Source organism: Nelusetta ayraudi, unplaced genomic scaffold, assembly GCF_046127955.1.
Source record: "Nelusetta ayraudi isolate G7.1 ecotype Tasmania unplaced genomic scaffold, CSIRO-AGI_Nayr_v1 ptg000192l, whole genome shotgun sequence".
In the NCBI taxonomy this organism is placed as follows: Eukaryota; Metazoa; Chordata; class Actinopteri; order Tetraodontiformes; family Monacanthidae; genus Nelusetta; species Nelusetta ayraudi.
This window is the reverse complement of record NW_027466241.1, coordinates 153,639-175,974: the sequence shown is the minus strand read 5'-3', so window position 1 is coordinate 175,974 and position 22,336 is coordinate 153,639. Positions and strand designations below refer to the sequence as shown.

The window sequence follows — 22,336 nt, the reverse complement described above, 5'->3', positions numbered from 1 at the left end:
GAAAATAAAAACCCGTACATTTGTCCAGACTTGAAAAGTGATGTGAACAGCATTTATACCTCCTTGCCAGTAGGTGGCTCATTTTTGCCTCACTGTTTAGATTTTCACAACTTCGGCTGCTGTGGTGTAGTGTGTATGGATCTGCTGAATCCAACTCCCATAGTCATTTTGTTGGTATTTCAGCCCAGATCGCTTTGTAAACGTTGAACTGATACTGACCCCCTAGCGTGGTTGAGTTGTTGGTCTGTAGTTAGTTTAGCTTTTGAAGTTGCTGACAACATGTGACAGTAACAGAATGATGCTATTGGCTCAGAGATCTTTATTGGTTATTAGAGACAACTCACTCCAATTCTGGTATTCTTAACATTTTGGACCCAATAACATACTTACATTATGGATTGACTGTACTATTTTTTTTATTTTTAAGAAAATATAAACGTTGTATCACTGACTTTTTGTGGATTTTCTTGAAACTGTTTATTTCTCGTTTATTACCGTCTATGCCCCTTTAAGGCTTCTTCTCAGGCCTGTTTTTAGAGGTCAGACTGAGGGAGGCTGCTCGGATTCAAAGCTCCGCCCAAAGGCTGACGGCGTGTGACGACGTCAGCGGCGCACAGCCAATGAGAGGCCAAGGGGGCGGACTCTCAGTCCAAATTTTAGGCGGCGCGCTACGGGCCGAAACACCGAGAATGAATATCCCGGTCTCAACCGGTTCCAACCGGTCTGTGGTGGGAAGCATGAGCTTAAAAGAAGAGCAGCCATGCACGCACCACAACGTCTCCGCTAACCAAGAGTGTGTGCGAACTGAATCTAAAATAAACAACGGAACGCTCACTTCGTAAATACCCGGAAAATACGGCTCTAATTTAGACTCTGTGAATCGGTGTTTTTAGCTTAGCTCACGTTAGCCAGCAGGCTTGAATCATCATTGACTTTTCCGTTAGCACGCTAAGCTGCTAATAGCCTTGTGGGAGACGCTACTTTTGCTTGAAATACATATCTTTAGGGGAGGAAACGGTTCGCCGTGAACAACCGGAAGCTCTTAGTAAAGCCCAAAGAAAGTGTAGGTGCCTACTGCAGCTTTATAAAAAATTTTTTTTTTCCCCATCTGGGAAAGCTAGCATTAGCTTGTGGCTAGCGGCGGCTAAGGAGCGGAGGAAACGCGTGCAATGAGATAACACTGCACAGTTGTCCTCGACGCTCTTTTTTGACAAGCAACCCGGTCTTCGAACTAAAGTAGCATCGGTCGACCACAAACGCCACCAACTGTCTTCGGAGAAGCGAAGGAACATAACCAGGTGAGTTGACCTGTTTCTGCGCTAGCCCCGACTTGCGCATCGTTCGTGAGCAGTCTCATCCCGCGTTGTCACAGGGTGGCGTGTTATGGAAAAGCGGCTTTAAAACCCCGCTGTTCGCTTCACTCGTCTCCTCTGCCACTATCTCTTCGGCTGCTTCGTAGTTTGGCCGAGTTGTCGCCGCCGAACAACTTGCCCTAACAAACCCTCATGTTGTAGGCGTGGACCCCGCTCACCAGTAGAGGGCGTTGTTCGGCGTCACGTCATTATTGCACCACGATGTTTCAACGTGGTGTGGGGACACATTTTGAATAAATAAAAAGAACCTGGTTAATATTCATCGTGAAATTGAATATGAGTTTAAGGAATGCTGGTGCGACTATCATTGAAAACACGTAAATCATCTTTGTGTCCCAGTTTTCTAATGTGTCCGTGTCACCCACACAGTAATCGTTGTTTTACCGATTGAACAGTCTGACTGAAAACACAAGTGGACACATTTTAGAGTCACGTACATCTGGACGCATGTGATGATGGATGTTTAACTCGATTTCCCTCCTCTGTGTCTGAAAGCTCTATGCCAGCAGAAATGACCATGTTGGCCGATCACCCAGCCAGGCAGCTGCTGGACTTCAGTCAGAAGCTGGACATCAATCTCCTGGACAATGTCGTCAACTCCATGCATCACGACATTGGTTCGCAGGTGAGTAACGCCGCCGCAGCCGCCTGCCAAAGGGGGTCAGATTCATATTTCAGTGGTGCCGTGGGCATTGTGATTTTTGTTTGTTTTTAACCTGTTGCTGTGTTCCGTTAAAGCAACGAGTGGCTCAGGAGGTGCTCACCAACCTCAAGGACCACCCAGACGCCTGGACCAGGGTGGACACCATCCTGGAGTTCTCACAGAACATGAAAACTAAAGTAAGTCTCTGGCTTGCGCCTGCTCAGTCACTCATTGCCGCCTCTGAGCACTGTGGTCTGAACGTCACTACATCAGTTTACCTCTGTCGTTGTGGCTGTAATTGGTTAGTTGTGTTGTGTTTAGATGTGGACTGGGATAAAATTGCAGCAAGGACCAAGAACATTATTGCTGCGATGACATGAATGTATGTTTAAGGCTCTATTGACTGTGTTGTCCTCTCAGTATTATGCGCTGCAGATTCTGGAGACGGTCATCAAAACACGTTGGAAGATTCTCCCCAGGAATCAGTGTGAAGGTCGGTCCGAGCTAATTTCTTCTCCTGAAACCTGCTTTTTTATAATAAAAACAAAACTTGATTTGACGCTGCGTGACATGTGCAGGCATAAAGAAATACGTCGTCGGGTTGATCATCAAGACTTCTTCGGATCCAGCCAACATGGAGGTGAGGTGTCGTTAATAGGAATGTTGGCTCTCTTGGCTAAAAGTGACGCTGCTTCATTCTGACGTCTGTGTTTTGCAGAACGAGGGGGTTTACATCTCAAAACTCAACATGATCCTAGTACAGGTCAGTAGACAATCTGGTCACAATGTGACCTGTAGTTCGATGGCGATGCACAGCTCTCTGACTTGTTGTGGGGGGGGGGGGGGAAATCTTCTGCAGATCCTGAAGCAGGAGTGGCCCAAACACTGGCCCACCTTCATCAGCGACATCGTGGGAGCGAGTCGGACCAGCGAGAGCCTCTGTCAGAACAACATGATCATCCTGAAGCTCCTCAGCGAGGAGGTCTTTGACTTCTCCAGCGGCCAGATGACCCAGGTCAAGGCCAAGCACCTGAAAGACAGGTAACTAACCCTGCAGGAAGTCAGATCCACCAGCGGCCAGGCGGCTGAGCCAAGTTCACGTCGATGACTGACGGTTTCCTCTGTCCTCCAGCATGTGCAACGAGTTCTCCCAAATATTCCAGCTGTGCCAGTTTGTGATGGTAAGTCGAGGCCCGACGTCGCATCTGCTGCCTCGCCCCCCCGTCCGCTTTTCAACACAAACGACTGATGGCCTCCCCCCGTGCAGGAGAACTCCCAGAATGCCCCGCTGGTCCAGGCCACGCTGGAGACGCTGCTCCGCTTTCTCAACTGGATCCCTCTTGGCTACATCTTTGAGACCAAACTCATCAGCACGCTCATCTACAAGGTACAGCGACCGGGTTCAGATGGCCGATACAGTCCCCCCTCCGCCCCCTTTCAATCGTTGACGATCCTCTCGTGGTTTGTGCAGTTTTTGAACGTGCCCATGTTTCGCAACGTGACGCTGAAGTGTCTGACGGAGATCGCCGGCGTCAACGTCAACCAGTACGAGGACCAGTTTGTCAACCTGTTTACCCTCACCATGGGCCAGCTCAAACAGGTACACACACACACACACACACACACACACGTGCATGCGCACGCTGAGTGGTGCTTAACTTAATTGCACTCGGCATGATTACACCCCTGCGTGTCCTTACTTAACGTTAGATCTGTATGTGTTTGTGCACAAACTCAGTCCTTCCTGCAGCCTGTCACACACACACAAACGCAGACACAGAATATGATGAGAAATGAGGGTGACTGCGGAGGGAAGTGCTCTGAATGATTAATTAGTGCTTATGTTAGATGCGAGCGGTCTCGAGGTCGGGCTGCCGACCTTCCAGGGCCACCGGGGGGCCAGAATCCCCTCCCACAGCTCTTGTTATGGACACAAATAAAATATCATGTTTCTGCCTTTCTAAACAAACCTACGCAATGTTTTTTCACCCCGTTTTTTTTACTTGTAGCCCGAGGCAGGACGCACTCTGACTCTGAACACACACAGACGTGCAATGTCACTCTGACAAGTCACTGGATGACTCAAAAGCAGCTTCTCAGGAAAAACTTAAGAGATTGAATTCACATGGATAAAGAGTGCAAGAGGAACAGTGTGCGCCTCGACCAGGATTACTGAAGAAATGGAGGAAGCCTTGTATGACTGAACATGATTTAGACATTCATTTGAAGATGCATAGAGCAAGAGAATCTTCCAATAAGATGAAAGTTGAGTTATTAAAAACAGTCAGTTTTTGTGTGTTGTATACATATGAACATTTAGAGGAACAGGAAGAAAAAAACCCTCAAGAGTAGAAGTGATGAACATTTTCCAGCCGACCTCCTCAGCTGAGCGTCTCTGCGCTCTTTAGGACGTCTGCAAGTCATTTGTCTTGTGTTTTGTTTCTCTTTCAACGCTAAGTGCTTGCAGTTTGGAAAATGCCAACAAACAATTTGCTGTTGGCATTGTGTATTAGTGGCCGCTGGCACAACCTTCAGTGTAAAGTTAAATGAAGGTGGATCTGAATTAACTGAAGCCCGGCGGTGGAGAAATGGATCAGTGCAGCAGCGACTTCCAGAACTTCCTCCTGTGGTTAATGTGCATCGTCTGGCGAAGACGCCCGGTCGAGAGACACTGCTGTGTGGGGAGACGAGGAGGGACGGTGGGCGGGGGGGTTTCCGGGTGGTCCGGCGGCTCCGTGGTCCACGACTGAACCTCCGCACCGCAACAAACATGAGCCTCCTTCAAACGTACAACACGACGTGCAATTACGGGCAGGGACGGGCGGGCGTAAAACAAACAGCCACGCTGGTTGGTGACTGTGTCGGTTCTGTGTTGTGGTCAGATGCTGCCGCTGAACACCAACATCCGGCTGGCCTACGCCAACGGCAAGGACGACGAGCAGAACTTCATCCAGAACCTGAGCCTGTTCCTCTGCACCTTCCTGAAGGAGCACGGCCAGCTGGTGGAGAAGAGGCCCAACCTGAGGGAGACTCTCATGGAGGTATGTTTGTCCGCCGCAGCGTCCTGGACGTCTCGGCCGGTGGCCCCATCCGACAAATTTCTCCTCCTGGGTTGTTCAGAGGGAAACTCTCTTCCTGTCATGTTTGCCTGCGGTCTCCTCAGTCCACCTACATGGCAGCGAGCTGGTCCAGCGCCTCCTCTGTCTGCTGCCTTAACCGGAGGCGACTGTTTTGAGGTGCTGTGAACAGCAAATGGCCTCAGTCTGAACCTCCGTAGGCCGAGAATTCACCACCGGTGTGATGATTATTTCGGTGGAGGTGGAAAAGCCCACCTGGTTATTCAAATATTTAAAGTATTAAAAGTTGAATTATGACGAGTGAGACGGAGGCCTCGCGCAGCTTCACCGACAAGCGTTTCCCCCCGCCCCCCTGTTCCGCCCGCACAGGCTCTGCACTTCATGCTGCTGGTGTCGGAGGTGGAAGAGACGGAGATCTTTAAGATCTGCCTGGAGTACTGGAACCACATGGCGGCGGAGCTGTACAGGGAGAGCCCCTTCTCCACCTCCAGCACGCCGCTGCTGTCTGACGTGCCGCCGCGCAGGCACCTCTACCTGCCAGTGCTCTCTCAGGTAACACACACACACACACACACACACTGGGCCGTTCTAGGTCAAAACGACTGTTACAAGGAGTGGTTTGAGATTTCGTTGTGGGCTCTCTGTCTCCTGCAGGTGCGGCTGCTGATGGTGAGCCGCATGGCCAAACCTGAGGAGGTGCTGGTGGTGGAGAACGACCAGGGCGAGGTGGTCCGAGAGTTCATGAAGGACACCGACTCCATCAACCTTTACAAGAACATGAGGGAGACTCTGGGTGAGGAGACGCCACGTCCGGTCTTTGATCCTGAACTGTCTCTGCGCTCAGTCGTGTGTGTCAGACCGAGTCAGGGGTACACGGCAAGCATTTTATCGTACATCTGTGTTTAAGAAGGTCCTGAATCTAAAATAATCTGAGCCTTCTAGGCATCCACAGATACAGTGGTGGAAAGCCAACTTTCCACATGCGTCAGTCACTGTTGCGTCCAGCTCAGTGCAAGAAATTAGTTTTCATATTTTGTCTTATTAATGATGAACAACATTAATTTGTTTGTGTGCCTCTGATGCAGCCAAACCTGCTGAATTGTAATATTTAATAAATATGCAATGACAGTAATTGTAAAATTTCAACCCATGGGATTCTCACAAACCAAGCTGACTGTCACCTCGAGCATCAGTGTGACTCATCTTGCCAATACGTTGAACAGTCAAACTGCAGTCATCAGCTAAGCGGCAGTCAGAATGCTTCTGTGAACCTCTCCTTCCCAATGCCGCCGCGTTCCGCAGTCTACCTGACCCATCTGGACTACGATGACACCGAACGCATCATGACGGAGAAGCTGCACAACCAGGTGAACGGCACCGAGTGGTCGTGGAGGAACCTGAACATGCTGTGCTGGGCCATCGGCTCCATCAGCGGGGCCATGCACGAGGAGGTGGAGAAGAGGTTCCTGGTCAACGTCATCAAGGTGGGCGTCTCCGCCGTGCTCACTCGCTGTCCACCGTCCCTCCGCGGTCGCCACTGACAGGTGGTGTGTGTGTGTGGTGCGTTCAGGACCTGCTCGGCCTGTGTGAGCAGAAGCGAGGGAAGGACAACAAGGCCATCATCGCCTCCAACATCATGTACATCGTGGGCCAGTACCCCCGCTTCCTGCGAGCCCACTGGAAGTTCCTCAAGACTGTCGTCAACAAGCTCTTTGAGTTCATGCACGGTGAGGAGCCGCTGGTGGAGCTGCTGGAGACGCAGTGGTTGACCCGCATGCCGGGCAGGGCCGGGGTTATTCATTTACCCGGTGGTCTTCATCGTTGTCTCCTCCTCCCGGCAGAGACCCACGACGGCGTGCAGGACATGGCGTGCGACACCTTCATCAAGATCGCCCAGAAGTGCCGGCGCCACTTCGTGCAGGTGCAAGTGGGCGAGGTGATGCCCTTCATTGACGAGATCCTCAACAACATCAACACCATCATCTGTGACCTGCAGCCGCAGCAGGTCAGCTCTGACTCCTGGGGGCTCCTTGTCCCCCCCCTTTTTTTTTCCCACAACATAAAGGAAACGCAAATTATTTCTCCATTTAGACTTTTTTAAAACGGTAAATTATGGGATGGAAACAGATTTTAGCTGCCGGGCTGTGTTTGTTGTTATATCGCTCCAGTTTGCCCCCACAATGCATTGCTGCACGGCTGCAACAACAGGTCCCTGTTGACCCATCAGACTGAAATATTACTGCTTAGTCATGCTGTTCAGTCTCTTTCTCCAAACGCAAATCGCACTCACACTGCCATCTGCTGGCCGTTTATCTGTATGGAAGCCTGTTTGTTCTTCTGCCTTTTTTTTTTTTTTTTGTAAAGAAACCAACAGACTTTTTGTTAACGTGCTGCTAACCCTGAACGCCCTCGTGTCCCGCAGGTCCACACCTTCTACGAGGCCATTGGCTACATGATCGGAGCCCAGACCGACCAGGCCGTCCAGGAGCTCCTCATAGAGAAGTACATGCTACTGCCCAACCAGGTGTGGGACAGCATCATCCAGCAGGCCACCAAGGTGAGGGAGAGGAGCACGGTCCTCCCGGGTCCAGGCTCCTGCCTGGCGACTCGCCGTGAGCCATCACCGCCTCATCGCCTCTCTGTCCTCCTCCACCAGAACGTGGACATTCTGAAGGACGCGGAGACGGTGCGTCAGCTGGGCAGCATCCTGAAGACAAACGTCCGAGCCTGCAAGGCCGTCGGCCATCCCTTCGTGGTGCAGCTGGGCCGCATCTACCTAGACATGCTCAACGTCTACAAGTGCCTGAGCGAAAACATCTCCTCCGCCGTGCAGAGCAACGGTCAGTCTCTCTCTCTCTCTCAAAATAAATACAACTCCCTCCTGCAGTGGATTGAAAAGGGTGACGGTGACGACGTGGGTGGGTGTGGTCTCCTCCTCCCGTGCAGGTGAGATGGTGACCAAGCAGCCTCTGATCAGGAGCATGAGGACAGTCAAGAGGGAGACGCTGAAGCTGATCTCAGGCTGGGTTAGCCGCTCCAACGACCCTCAGATGGTGAGCGCCAGCACCCCCCAGGGGTTCACTTGCTCCTCTTTATTCTTCAAATTGCTTTTTTTTCTTATCCAATATGTCGAAACATCTTTCCGGAAACTCTTAATATTGTACTCAATCCTAATTATTATCATTAAATATTTGCCCAAGATTTTTTTGTATGTATTTGGCTGCATCAGAGGCACACAGACAGGCACATGGAAATTATTTTCTTGTTTATTGTTAAGAAAACAATAAAAGAAAACTGCATTTTTATCATTCTTGTACTCTGGATGTGTTGCAGCAAGGCACGAAGCCTTCTTGCAAAAAAAAAAAATCCAGTCCTGATTTTAATGTAATAGTTCATCATTCAGCTAAATTTTGGTGACTGCACTAAAATAAACTGCACTTGGAGACTTGACTTAAGACTTAATTCTTCGCAAAGATAGTCCATCACAAATGCACCCGGGGTGTTCAAAAACCTCTTTTTGCCTCACTTTTCTTACACGATTGTATGCCCGAAATAAATAAACCTCGAAATGCTCCGCAGCCGTGGAGGCACAGATCATTCACCTGAAGTTCTTGCACGAGACCCCTCTAGCCTCAAAAATATTTTCTACTAAACCAGTGTCCACAATGGCAGGTGCCAACAAACCGCCGGAGCAATGTTTGCTCGACTCCTCTGGTGGAAATGTGGGTGTTTGAGTGGCTTATTTCCGGCTCCGCAGCGGTTTGCAGCTAAAACAGTGATTTGCACAGCGAGCAGCAGTTGGCCTGTAACTCTTAACTAACCTGAAACGCCTGAGAACCCTGCTGCTACTGCTGCAGGAGGAAGAGAAAATCCCCTCCGAACACTAAATGACTGTTATGTCACGCTGCCGCCGCCGCTGCTGCTGCTGCTGCTGCTGCTGCTTGTGAGGGGTGATTTAAGTCCCGGCGCAAGGAAGTCTGTAATCACGCTGGAGGAAAAAACAAAACAAAAAAAACTACATCGCTGTGACCTTTCAGGTGGCGGAGAACTTTGTGCCCCCCCTGCTGGAGGCCGTGCTCATCGACTACCAGAGGAACGTCCCGGCGGCTCGCGAGCCTGAGGTGCTGAGCACCATGGCCACCATTGTCAACAAGCTGGGAGGCCACATCACGGCGGAGATCCCCAAGATCTTTGACGCCGTCTTTGAGTGCACGTTGAACATGATCAACAAGGTGTGTGTGTGTGTGTGTGTGTGTGTGTGTGTGTGTGTGTGTGTGTGTGTGTGTGTGTGTGTGTGTGTGAGAGTGTGTGTGTGTGTGACGCCTGCTGCGGCTAAAACGGTTTCCTCTCTTCCCCCTCCTCGCCAGAACTTTGAGGAGTTCCCAGAGCACAGGACTCATTTCTTCTACCTGCTCCAAGCGGCCACCTCCCAGTGCTTCACCGCCTTCCTGTCCATCGCCCCGGCCCAGTTCAAGCTGGTGCTGGACTCCATCATCTGGGCATTCAAGCACACCATGAGGAACGTGGCCGACACAGGTCTGTCTCTCTCTCTCTCTCTCTCTCTCTCTCTCTCTCTCTCAGGAGAAAACAACATTCACTCTTGTTTTTCTTCTCTCGACCCTCGGTGGTCTCTTAACGAGCCTGGTGGAAGTACAGGGAACGTTGTCGCTTATGATGGAAGTACATTTATGTAGTCGGCAGGACCGGGGATGGGGCGAACGCTGTGGGAATACAGTATTATAATGCAGCAGTGTAGAGAATTCTGCTTTACTGTTGGGGCCAAAAAGTTTAAAGGTTCACCTGGATCTGCTTTAGTCTTTTGGTTCTGTGTTCTCTTTAAAGACCTTAAAAAAAAATTGAGTTTATGCAAAAAATAATTCTCATCAGATTATAGGGGTGTGGGGAAAATTTGATTCAAATTCAAATTGTGATTCTTACGTTGTTCGATTCAGTATTGAGTCTCATTTTCAAAAAAAAAAAAATCGATTTTCTCTCATTTTTACATTGAAAACTATAAATGTGTAACGTTATTGATATATTATTATTATATGATCAGATCTTGGATTTTGAACGCAGATCGGCGGATCACCGATCTAATAAAATGTGCTAAATCGACGTGCCGATCCGATCATTTGGACATCCCGAATAATTGATGGTAATGTTTGAGAAGTGGCGAGTTCTGGCAGCGGGCCCAAGCCTACCAATTGTACTCTATTGATGTTACAGTCCCAGAAGTTTTATTGCTGAACTTTATTGTTCTGGCTACTGAGTGAGAAGTAACTGAGCGCCAGACTCGGTGAGATGTTACGTTTTGGTCTGGATCAAATTTGTGCAAAAGCATGAATCAAAGTTTTTTTTCTTGCAGGCCTGCAGATCCTGCACACCCTCCTGCAGAACGTGTCGGCGGAAGAGAGCGCGGCGCAGAGCTTCTACCAGACGTACTTCTGCGACATCTTGCAGCACATCTTCTCGGTGGTGACGGACACGTCCCACACGGCGGGCCTCACCATGCACGCCACCATCCTGGCCTACATGTTCAACCTGCTGGAGGAGGGCAAGGTCAGCGTGGCGCTCGGCTCCAGCACCGCCACCAACAACAACCAGGTCTACATCCAGGAGTACATCGCCACCCTGCTCAAGGCCGCCTTCCCCCATCTGCAGGAGTGAGTCACCGGCACGGCCCGCCACGCCACACTGCCCCCTGGAGGCCGCACTCTGAGCGAAACGAGCCACTTTAACGCGTGTTCAGGAATCAATTCATTAAAAAAAAAAAAAAAAAAAAAAAAAAATGCCGACAATTAATTTTTTTTTTTTTTTTCCCCTGATGCTTGACTCAACACATTTTTTTTTAGATATTTTCCTCATGCAGGTCTTATTCAAACAAAGCACATTACTTCTTTATTACAGTTTGTGACGACTTGTTGAATACAAGGTAAAGAACCTCTGTTTTTTTTTCTTTTCTGTCTGCAGTGCCCAGGTGAAGGTGTTTGTGACCGGCCTGTTCAGCCTCAACCAGGACATCCCGGCCTTCAAGGAGCACCTGAGGGACTTCCTGGTGCAGATCAAGGTGAGCGTCCAGGGTGGGAATTGATAAGATTTTATCAATATCGATGCCATTATCGATTCTGCTTATCCATCCAATTCCTTATCGATTCTCTTAACGATTCCCATGTCGTTTTTTGAGGGTCCTCAGTCCTCAGCCCCAAAAGCAACTAATTTTATTTATTTTATTTTTTACAAAATGTCGGCACAAGACATGAACAAATTTCGCTTTAACAGTGATCTAACAGTGTCTGACTTTCGTAACGTTCATAACAAAAATTCAAATGTTGTTGCTTTATACGTTTCTTGTAAGCTCAAACCAAATGGCAGTCAATGGTGTGTATATATATATATATATGTATATGTATATATATATATATATATAAAATAAGTCCCCTTTAGAAAAAAACGTGTGCCTAGATAATATTTTGAAAATACTCTTACTGTAAATTTGGCAGAGTACACAGAATAAACATCAAGTTTTTATGCGAGGATATGAGCATATCTGCTCTTGAATTGAGTAACTGTGACTGTCTCATCATCGCCATCATCATTTTCTGAAATGTAAGAAAAGGAAAATATTTCTATGTAGCTCAGCTTCAATAATCAAAAACCGCATGCTGCTTGCAGGGTGACAGTGTGCCAAGTGCAGGATGTATTTAGCGTGGATGTTTACCGTCGCAACGGAGATCACAGCGGCGCTTGCAGCTGCAACAGCAGCAGCGTTAGCACTAGCACGTAGCCTATCGAACACTCCACTAAGGAGATGTGACATAAAAGGTACAGAGTGGTGACCACGCGGCGCTGCAGACGCTTTTGGTGTACGACGCGTGTGATGCGATGCCGTCCTGCCGCCGTGCCGAGGAATGAAAGGATCGTTGAGAAGAATCGATAACGTTAGGGGCGCACGGTTCCGATGGACTCGACCAATGGGAACCGGTTCTCCATTCCCACCCCTGGCCTAGCCGACTCGGAAAGGCTGCAACGTCGCCCGGGTGTGTTTTGAAGCGATGGCTGCTCAGCCTCCCTCTCTTGTGCAGGAGTTTGCCGGCGAGGACACGACGGACCTGTTCCTGGAGGAGCGCGAGGCGTCGCTGCGGCAGGCGCAGGAGGAGAAGCACAAGCTGCAGATGTCGGTGCCGGGCATCCTCAACCCCCACGAGCTGCCAGAGGAGATGTGCGACTGAGGCCGCTTGTTGCCGAGCGAGCGACAATGAAGGAGTTCGGAAGGTCGAGACGGAGCGTGCGCGTGTGCGTGTGTGTGCGTGCGTGCGTGCGTGTGTGGTTCTAAAGAGAATGACGGGCCGGTAGAAGGACCCCGGCACTCGGTTGTACGTCGACCAAATTAATGTCAATATGTAAATGAAGATTGTCCCCCCTCCCCTCCCCTGCCCTCCCCGCACCCGACAGGTTTTTTTTCTTTCTTACGAACTTATTTTATACAAAGATTTGATTTTTTTTTTCTTTTCTTGTGTGTGTGCGTGTGTGACCGCCACCTTATGTTAAATCTTTTTTGCTTATTAAAGCTTTACTTCTTTACACCTGCATGAAGTGGAAAGCACCGGATTACTTTTAAAGGCGAGTCACTTCCCCTTCCTGTTGTTAATATGTAAAATACGCTGCTGAAACACTTGGAAGGATTGGAGTGCATAGAGAGAGGAGGGGGGGGGGGCACGGCGGGTGCTCCTTTCCCTCCTTTTGTCTTTGTTTTGGGTCGTCACTGTGTTTATTGTTATTTTTTTTACTTCTCTGACTCTCTGGGGTTGGAGCTTCTTTTGGACTGCTCTGCATTATGGATGAGGAGGAGGGACAGAAGGAAGGAAGGAAGGAAGGCTGTGTTCAAATCATCCTGTTTGTAAAGCTGTCTGAGTTCTCTTGAGGATATAAAGTTGGCTATTTTTACAAAAAACTTTGTGTGACTTCTTTGAACAACCACCCCCCCCCCAGCCACCGAGACTGGAAACCGGAGCAGCAGGGCTGGATGGTGTGAAAGGTTTTAGTCACAGGACGACATCATTGTCAAAGTGGAATGTAATGCTATTATTTGAATGCAAACAACTGAGCCGCAGGATCTCTGAGACAGTGTCATAGAGTCGAGATGAAAAAGCCAAATATACGAGATTTAATAGGACACAAACTGAAAGCGTTTAGGAATGTGTTGACTACATAGTCAAAAATGGAGTAAAAGAAAAACAAGTGTTTGATCTTAATTCTGGAGCAGGCTTACATGATTAATTAATCAGTGGGGGAAAAAAATATATAAATCTAAATTTAGCCGCCTGTTTATAACTCCCAGTGTAGTTGGACCTTCCGAAAGTTTGGATGGAGAATAAAATACGATTTAAGATGTGGCCACTAAAGTGGGCGTGTCCTTTGTGACATCACTGAGGATGTAGTTTCTCAAACGGTGTGTTTTAAGACATCGCAAAGGTGGGGATTTTTCTTGAGTCCGCTGGCAGGACGGAGACACTGGGGGAAAACAGGTTGCGTTGTTCGGTTCATCATCCATTAGCATATAAATTACAGGGAAAATAAGAAAATAATAATAAAAAAAAATATTAATACAAGAACACAACTGAACGGAACCGGAAAGGAGCAGGCAGAAGCCATGGCTTACATGTTGCCTTCACCCATTTTCCATTATTCAAAATGCCACACCAAAACAAAACATCATAAGGAAACAGAGGTTTTGAAGAATAAAACCTGAAAATGATCTTTCAGATTAAGACTCGTAAACAAGAGACCGACAGTGACCGGATTTCAGTGTCGCATTGACAAATCATCGAAAATGACGGACAGGCTGCTGTAGGAAAACATGGGTGAAAGTTTTTGTTTATTTGTTTATTACAAATAATATACAATACTTTAGTATTTATAAAACATGTTTTGTATCAATAATTACACACTGATCTGGTCGCTTCTTGAATTAAAATACAGCCGTCTCTGGCCACCATCAGTGCACTTCTCGCCGCTTGTCCTTGAGCTCGCCGGGAGGAGACGACGCTGTCAACGTTTTCGTCGAGCTACCGCGAGATTTCCGGTGAGAAACGAACGCACGAAGGAGCCACAGCCGGAAATACCCGAACGCTCTCCTCGTCCCCCTCCCCTCACTGCTCTTTCAGTATGGCTGCTGTTTCTGCTCTCAAGTGACGCTCGGACTGGACGCTGACTCGCTGCCGAGCCTCGCTGAAAAAAAAAACTTTCGCTGCACAGTCACGCCGCTCGGATGTAAATCACGTTTTGTCCATCGTTCGCTCCGCCGCGGTCCCCACCGAGTGTGATAACCTTCACCAATCACTCCCTCGAACTGGGCCTTTTTCCTTCCTTTTTTTTTTTTTTAAGCCTCCCCCAAAAACAGCAACTACTAGCAGCCAACAGTTAGCACTGCGGTGCCATGGTTTGAGCAGGAGCGCCCAGCCTCTTTTTTGTGTCCTCTTCATGAACAATGTGTGAAAACTGCGCCGAGCTGGTGGAGGTTTTAAATGAAAGTAAGTGTTTGTGTACTCTGTGTTATTTACAACACGCGATGCCCGCTGTTAGCATCGCGGTCCGAGGGGCAGCTTCCACTGCTCTGTGTATGTGTATGTGTATTGGATGGGGGCACGTTAGCTCAGATGCTAGCTCAATGTCTTAACTTTGTTTTCGCGACGAGCTTGCTTTCTCGTCCGTACTTTGCCGCTTTGAGGGCAGCGGCGACACCGGTTGTGCTCATTTTGCACCCGCTGACAGCCGCGCATCGGTGTCACGTCGTGCTCGGCGTTGTGCCGAATTACAGTTTTCCTCTTCCAGAGTGGCAGAAGGGTTGTGTATGTGTGCTTTTCGGGGCCCTAACACCCCAGCCAAAAAAAAAAAAAAAAAAAAAAAGTCAGGCTAGCTTCCGATTCCAATCCAAAAATACCACTAAATTACACCACTTTCGACAGTGACAATGCTGCCCGAGGCTCGGCACGACACTTCTGTGTGCACGGAGCGGGCTACCAGTGGGGGCTAATGCGGCGATTCGCCGTCAATTTTGGAAGTTAGCTAAGTTAGCTAGTTTAGCTGCGAGCAGCCTGACTTTGTTTGATGTGTTTGTCAGGTCAGTGTGCTGCTGCTGCTGCTGCTAGCTGTCCACTGCGCTGCCACCCCTATTGTGTGTGTGGCCAACATTCGCACTAATCACATCCGAGTGCCCCCTTCTCACGTCATTATTAAAATGTTGTTTTGTTTACAACGTCCTCCCAAAGGTGTAAGTGTGTGTCGGTGTGTTGTGTTTTGTCGACTTCGCCGGGATGGTTTCGTAGTTGGTCTTGATGCTACCAAGCTAGCAACGACCCCCCCAAAAAACAGTACACGGCCGCAACGAGGCGCATATTTTGGCACGTAGCACGTCGTTAATCCTCGGCTGTGTTCGGCACTGGTCCACTCTGGCCTTCTTAGCTCCGTGTTGTCGTTTGGAAACCTTGTCACAAATTGTGTGACATCCCCCTCCATCCCCCCAAGCAGTCATTGAGCTAATTCTGTGTGTGTGTGTGTGTGGGGGGGGGAACAGCCCTCCAACCTCCCCCAAAAATGTAAATACACCGTGGGCGTTTTGAAGCTAAAAGTTAGCCGATGCTAACCGGCCCGTGCTGTGGGTTGACTGTGGTCTGACGTGGGGGGGAACGAGAACAAAGCTCATTTTATTTGTGGTCAAGTTCGCGTGTGTTTACCGGGGGTGAAGCCTTGTTGTATGTGGTCTGTGTTTGTTGTTGCTATGTGTGATATTAGGTGGGAGAACTCCTGATGCACCTGGCTGGAAGTGTAGCTCTCACTGTTTTTTCTCATGTGACACGCTGACATGATGTTTTTGTTGTCGTTGCCATCATTAAGGAGATGTATACTTTCTGCAGGTGTGTGTGTGTGTGTGTGTGTGTGTGTGTGTGTGTGTGTGTGTGTGTGTGTGTGTGTGTGTGTGTGTGTGTGTGTTAATCATCTGTCATTTCCGCAGCATTACCGTGGACACACAAAACATCACTGACACGATGACTGGTTGAACATCTTTCATTTATGCTAAGCAACCTGCTGCTAACTACTCTGTTAATACGACAAACTTTTGAATTTGGCCGCACACTGACACACACACATGTACACACACTGCATGCTCCTGAGAAGGCGCTGTAGCCACCGCACGCAGGAAGTGCTGGCTTGACACAGTTCCGCTGACATGTTCAACACGCGCCAGGCCCCTTTCCAAATAAAGGCCGAGCTCCTCGAACGCTGCAGCACAGGCTCGAGGGATTCCACCCAGAGGACTTTACTGTGTTTACCTTTATAAGAAGCCATTCCATAGTTGAGTTCTGCGACAGTCTAACAGAACCCCAACTGCCTGTTTGTTTACATGCACTTGAAAAAAGTCCAAATCAACATGAGTTTGCAGATTTTTCAGGTGATCATAGTGTGACATTCTTTCCTCAGATAATGATAAATCTGATTAGCTCGTCTAGATTTCTACCCAGCACTCCAATGTCTGTGTCGATGTAATCTTATTTAGTGTGTTTTTCTGTTTTTGGCCATGTTGACGTGCCGTAGCTTCAATGTGAGCGCAAGGCAAAGACAATAAACATGTTGTGCACCAGTGGAAAGCCGGCCGAGGGCCACTGTTTGAATGAAATGGAGGCTAATTTGATGCTAAATGAAATTATTTTGCAGGTCTGTCCGTGCTGTCGCACTGGGGACAGCTGACCCCCCGTAAGCGTTGCCTGGTTTGTCAAGATCAGACTAGAAGTTTTTGAAAATACCTTGAGAAGACAGTTTGAGTGTGGTGTCAATTTTGTTTGTAGCACAACATGATGTCAAACTGGGTGACGTCACGCGCTCTCGGCCACTATGGCTCGAATGTGTTGTCGAGTCAGTCCACCCTCTAAACCTACAGTTTTGTTGCTTTGCTGGCTGCAGCCGCTTGAAATGTCTGAGTGGAAAACCAGCGGCTTGTGGAAACCGGTCTGACCTGCTGACCGACTGTGTGTGTGTGTGTGTGTGTGTGTGTGTGTGTGTGTGTCAGCTGTGGCTAGTCTGTCTGTGAGACTGGCAGCTCCAGGTGTTCAGTCAGAAGGTGACCTCTGACCTTAGATGGGTTGCACTGGCGTGTGTGCTGGTGCTCGGTCGGACGTCCACAGCTGTTCTGGAGTGCGACGCTCCTCCATTAGAGACCAGGATGGAAAACACAGATCTGGAAATGGCAGATAATTCCCAAACTCTCAGTCAGAACCTGACTGAGGCTGATGGATCCCTGGCGGCGGGCATTTGGAAAAAGTCTCCAATTTTTGACCGACCGGCATCTCCCATGATGCCGTGCTGCAGTCTGCCAAAGTCCCAGACTGCTTCACCAGTGATTTGTTCTGAATTTGTCAGTCGCCGTCTTAAATATCACGAGTCATAAAAACGTCTTCCAAAACTGCTGCGTTTAAGATGCAAGACAGGAGAGTTTGTCTGACGGTTGCCTGATAAAATGTTTTCCGCCCAGTTGACTTTGACCTCTGGATGAGCTGCTCACACTGGTGTGTGTGTTGAGCTGCTCACACTGGTGTGTGTGTGTGTGTGTGTGTGTGTGTGTGTGTGTGTGTGTGTGTGTGTGTGTGTGTGTGTGTGTGTGTGTGGTGCCACTCTCACTCTTATTTTCCTGCTTCCTGTCGCTCTCTCGCCTCAGTATCGGATGCAGACAGCAGCGACGGGGTTTTCCAGCTGAAGAAGGAACATGCCCTGCGAGTTTTGGGATACATCAGCTCCTGGACACAGAGGTCAGTGAGGTGGACACACACACAAACACCTTCCACCGTCGAACTCAAATGTTGAGACACGCGACCCTGCAGTTGAGATGAGGTGACTCGAGCCGGTGCTGAGCCGCTCTCTTGCGCCCCCTGTCTTGCAGGCAATGTCTCTGCTGCTTCAAGGAGTACAAGCACCTGGAGGTGTTCAACCAGCTGGTCTACGCCCTCATCAACCTGGTCATCGCCCAGATCAGCAGCCTGAGGGACCGACTCTGCAGCCTGCACAACCACCACCACCACCACCACCACGCCCACAAGGTGGGCGGCGGCGTTGGCGGTGAGGGTCCGGCGGCGGCGGCGTCGGGATGGAGCGACGGCATGCCCAGGCCCCTCCCCCAGCCGTCCTCGCCGGGGGAGGACGAGCCGGTCAACGTGGAGAGAGACTCTGCCGAGGAGGACGGAGACTCACGGACCGACCTGAACCAGAACAAGATGCAGGGCGTGCCCGGCCCCCAGGGGCCCCAGCCTCCCGGCGACGCCCACCCAGAGGCGCTGGGGCCCGGCAGGGCCGAGGGCGGCGCCGGCAGCCCCGACCCCCGTTTAGTTCCTGGAGCACAGAAGAGAGGGAGAAGCTGCTGCTGTGTGCTGCGAAGATCTTCCAGATCCAGTTCCCGCTCTACACCGCCTACAAACACAACACACACCCCACCATCGAGGTGAACACACACACACACACACACACACACGCACACACACACATAAATAGAGACCAGCTGCATGTCCACCTTTTGCTGCTGCGCCAAAATCGACCCACAGCATCGACAACAAGCTGGAATCATTCCTGTTGTTGATGTTGCGTGAAATCCATCAAGTTTTGCATGAATGTTTCTCATCTGTTTTTATTTACCGTTAATGCCCCACAAAATGTAACCAATCTAATGACTTTTTTTTGCCTTTTCCCGTGTTATTTCTTTTGCAATTGCTTGTATTTATTTGACGTTTTCTATGCTAACTTTGCTCCCAGTATTTGTTCAGCAGTGTTTGCGTTGTGGCTTCGTCAAGCTGACAAAACTGAATGGGTTTTCAAAGTCACGCTTTACATTTCGTGTTTCCCTCTGAGCCGTCGGTCCAAACTGATTTTGAACAGCGAGGTCCATGAAGTGGCGCTGACATTATCTCGACAACCTGCCGGCTTCTTATCTTCTGTCGTTTGTCTTTTCGTTCTCCTTCCCCAGGACATATCGGCTCATGAGAGCAACATCCTGGGCTCCTTCTGCGACATGAATGTGAGCGGCCGGATTTATTTTTCTATGCTGTTTTCATTTTGCCCCCAAACGGGACCTTTTTAAGTTGAATTTTTACCAGGTTCAATGACTCGTAGTTCTTATTGAGGCCGTTGAGACGTGTCATGTGACCTTTTCCCAGGACGTGGAGGTTCCACTGCACCTGCTGCGCTACGTCTGCCTGTTCTGCGGCAAGCACGGCCTCTCCCTGATGAAGGAGTGCTTCGAGTCGGGGACGCCGGAGAGCCTCCCCTTCCCCATCGCGCACGCCTTCATCACCATCGTCTCCAACGTGAGTCCATCTGCAGCCACAGCCAGCCAGCCGGCCAGCAGGGGGAGCTCTAACCCCTCCTGGATTTGCGCCCGCTGACATTTTTTTCTCTCGCCCACAGATCCGAATATGGCTGCACATCCCGGCCGTCATGCAGCACATCATACCGTTCCGCACCTACGTCATACGGTAAGCTCAGCCCCGTGTTTGCAACGCTTTCCGGGCGTTTCGCATCTAGCGAAACGTTGCCACCAGAGAGGGCGCCACTTCTTCCCAGGGCGTGCATCCTGAAAGGTCATTACACGCCGGGCAAAAGGCGAAGCGACGCCAAAAGGCGAATGTTTCGACATCAGTTTTTTTCTATCCACACCGAACGCGACGCGAATATGCCTCTGAAATCACGCTAAGCGACTGAAGTCTGGGGCTTTCTGTCGCGCCGAAGGAGAAACGATGGAGTCGACTGCATCCTCAAGTGAAGATGTCCTGGTGATGGTTGGATCAAAAAGAAAAAGAATAGAAGAATTTGGGTTCACCCAATATTGTTCTATAGGTGTTGCAGCCGTTAAATGAATGACTTTCGTATGCCGACTACCTGAGTTTATAGTGGACATGAGTTTTCTGCTCATTGTATTGCTAAAATTGTCATACTATCTTATTATTATTTCTTTTTTGTGTCTTGAGAGGGCGTGTTGTGTGCGTCAGGTGGATATACTGTACAGGTCAGGTGAATACGCGGCGGCGCAGGTGGAAGATGGAGAAGAAGCGGCGCTCATAAACCGGTTTTTTGACCACGTTATTGAAGTTCCTGTTGCCATAAAATATTTTTTCGTTTTCCTTTGGATCTTTTTATCATTTAGAAAGCCTTTAGGAAAACAGATTTAAACCAAAGAATAAAAGATATAATTTTTTTTTTTTTTGGTGACAGAGAAGTTTTTTTTTTCGTGCGTAAAACGAAACACCGCTTTCTCCACCACGGCTTAAAAAAAAAAAAAAAGACCTAAGAGGAGATGGGTGAGTTCGTCAACTGGCTCCGCCAGAGCATTGTCGCGTGTTGATGTGATGTCATCGACCATGCAAACATCATTCTTGATTGGTCAGAAGTCCAGCATTCGCCTTTTCGCCTGCGAGAAATTCGACACAGGAGCGAAAAAAATAACTGAATCACTCGCCTAGCGAATTCACTCGTGGTGTTTAAGGACCTTGGGGCTGCATTTGCCATCTGTAGTGAATATCATAGATTGAATAAATGGCAAAAAGTTAAACGATAATGAATAGATAAAATTATAAAAAATAATATTTTTATTTGAAACAGCAACTAGTTTTGGTTGCCTGCATTATTTGCTGTGTGCTGGTTGGTGAACGGAGGTTCCTGCAGCCTCCTCAGCGCCGCCGCCGTCATTCGGCCGCGTTCGCATCTCCAGTGTCTGAAAATGAAAAACTCACTTCCCCGCAGCTGCACTCGTCTGCAGCCGCCTGATTCGCTCACCCGCAATCAGTTTTGTGCCGTCTCGTCAAATCCCATCTTTGCCCCCGCCCCCCAACCCAACCCCCCCTTCACTCAGTCTCGCAGCTGCGTCTCGGTCTGTCAGCAGCCCCGGCTTCTGTCGCCGTGGCAACAGTTGCCATGCGTCTCCACTCGCCGTCTCCTCACATGACCTCCAGAGGGGGCTGTCATGTGACGCTCTGGGGGGGAGCTGATCGCCGTCTGGCTGGGCTGGGCAGACAACAACAGGCTTTTCCTTGCTTCTAATGGGAAACGCACGTCAAAATCCGTCCAGGGATTTTGTTTCTCTTTAAAAAAATAAGTAGTAAGCAATAATAAGTCTTTGCTACTGTTCAGTCTGGATCAGCCCACAAACCTGCAGCAGGGCGACGCACTAATGCAGATTAATGTCGTGAATCAGCTTTGGGACTATTACTCAGCCATGTGTATGAAAGTCAACATCATCTTTAATTACACTGGATTGGAGAGAACTGGGTCACATGGCTCTGGATCCATTGATAACAAGGGGCTCAGGTGGTTTCTCTTTATCATTTTGAGCTGAATGTGTATAGTAGACAATGCACTAAAAATGCAGCCAAAAGGGGGCAGCATGTTGAGTGGAGTCAGATGGCAGTTAGTTAGGTTAGTGACCACAACCCTGGTCAGGTGTTGCTTTCCATACCTGAGACCAACTTGTTTTGTTTTTGTTTTTTTTCAATTGCCTTAAAAAACGTGCAGAAGATCAGTTTTAGCAGGAGGATGTAAACAGAGGGCTAAGGGTGCTGTTTACAGGTGTTCCAGGTGTTTAAAGGTACTAGATTATTAATTATGTACTGCACCACTGATGTCCAGGGTAGTAGAAAATAAGGATCTTTAAAATCAGTAAAATATGATGCTGGGTGTTTTTAAAACAATGTTTAACTTAGGAATGATTGACAGTTTATTTGAACACAGAATAAGAGAAAACCAAGAACATTCTTTATAGGAGTGGGAAGAAGCCATCGCTTCCAAAGCCTAGCAAAAATATATCATGGAGCAGTTGTGGCGACATCCCATAATATCCCACGTGAGTCCCGCCTTAGCTCGCCTCTCGCTCTCCTGCAGGTACCTGTGCAAGCTGTCGGACCAGGAGCTGCGGCAGAGCGCCGCCCGCAACATGGCTGACCTGATGTGGAGCACGGTGAAGGAGCCGCTGGACAGCGCGCTGTGCTTCGACAAGGAGAGCCTCGACCTGGCCTTCAAGTACTTCATGTCCCCGACGCTCACCATGAGGCTGGCGGGCCTCAGCCAGATCACGGTGAGTCACAACAACAACAACTTCCAGTTGGCCTCATGGTTTAGAAAATGTGTTGTTTTTTTTTCACTGAGCTGCTTTGTTTAAACCCCACAAGGCAACTGCACCGTAGGGATTTATTCTATTATTATCTAGTTTAGTC

General features: G+C 49.0%; 2 protein-coding genes across 3 annotated transcripts in view; both read left to right on the top strand.

The window, feature by feature from the left end:
- The first annotated feature begins 695 nt into the window (after positions 1-695).
- Positions 696-12,682, top strand: LOC142881367 (exportin-1-like). 2 transcript variants are annotated; one of them, XM_076015642.1, is made up of 24 exons: positions 696-1,298; positions 1,869-1,998; positions 2,112-2,213; positions 2,437-2,509; positions 2,595-2,656; positions 2,735-2,779; positions 2,876-3,057; positions 3,149-3,197; positions 3,284-3,403; positions 3,488-3,616; positions 4,899-5,057; positions 5,463-5,645; positions 5,748-5,886; positions 6,396-6,577; positions 6,664-6,820; positions 6,935-7,098; positions 7,516-7,650; positions 7,750-7,933; positions 8,040-8,146; positions 9,131-9,325; positions 9,461-9,629; positions 10,459-10,756; positions 11,064-11,160; positions 12,176-12,682. In XM_076015642.1, the coding sequence occupies exons 2-24, from the start codon at positions 1,873-1,875 to the stop codon at positions 12,320-12,322; spliced, it is 3,204 nt and encodes a 1,067-aa protein (XP_075871757.1). In that variant the 5' UTR covers positions 696-1,298; positions 1,869-1,872; the 3' UTR covers positions 12,323-12,682. The 2 variants fall into 2 exon arrangements, with proteins under 2 accessions (XP_075871757.1, XP_075871756.1); XM_076015641.1 differs by having other exon boundaries at positions 696-1,302.
- Positions 12,683-14,240: 1,558 nt separating this feature from the next.
- The window catches only part of LOC142881388 (ubiquitin carboxyl-terminal hydrolase 34-like), a 36,715-nt gene continuing 28,619 nt past the window's right edge, over positions 14,241-22,336 (top strand). The window contains 8 exon segments of the mRNA XM_076015660.1: positions 14,241-14,623; positions 17,803-17,893; positions 18,025-18,449; positions 18,452-18,579; positions 19,099-19,149; positions 19,289-19,438; positions 19,539-19,606; positions 22,005-22,197. Coding sequence (XP_075871775.1) covers positions 14,581-14,623; positions 17,803-17,893; positions 18,025-18,449; positions 18,452-18,579; positions 19,099-19,149; positions 19,289-19,438; positions 19,539-19,606; positions 22,005-22,197 — 1,149 coding nt within the window. The 5' untranslated portion in view covers positions 14,241-14,580.

Bases quoted from the DNA above. Each gene is read 5' to 3' on its own strand.
- LOC142881367 (XM_076015642.1), top strand. From the start codon at position 1,873: ATGCCAGCAGAAATGACCATGTTGGCCGATCACCCAGCCAGGCAGCTG. The intron at 2,657-2,734 runs GTGAGGTGTCGT...TGTGTTTTGCAG, and splicing joins CGGATCCAGCCAACATGGAG to AACGAGGGGGTTTACATCTC. The intron at 3,198-3,283 runs GTAAGTCGAGGC...CCCCCCGTGCAG, and splicing joins AGCTGTGCCAGTTTGTGATG to GAGAACTCCCAGAATGCCCC.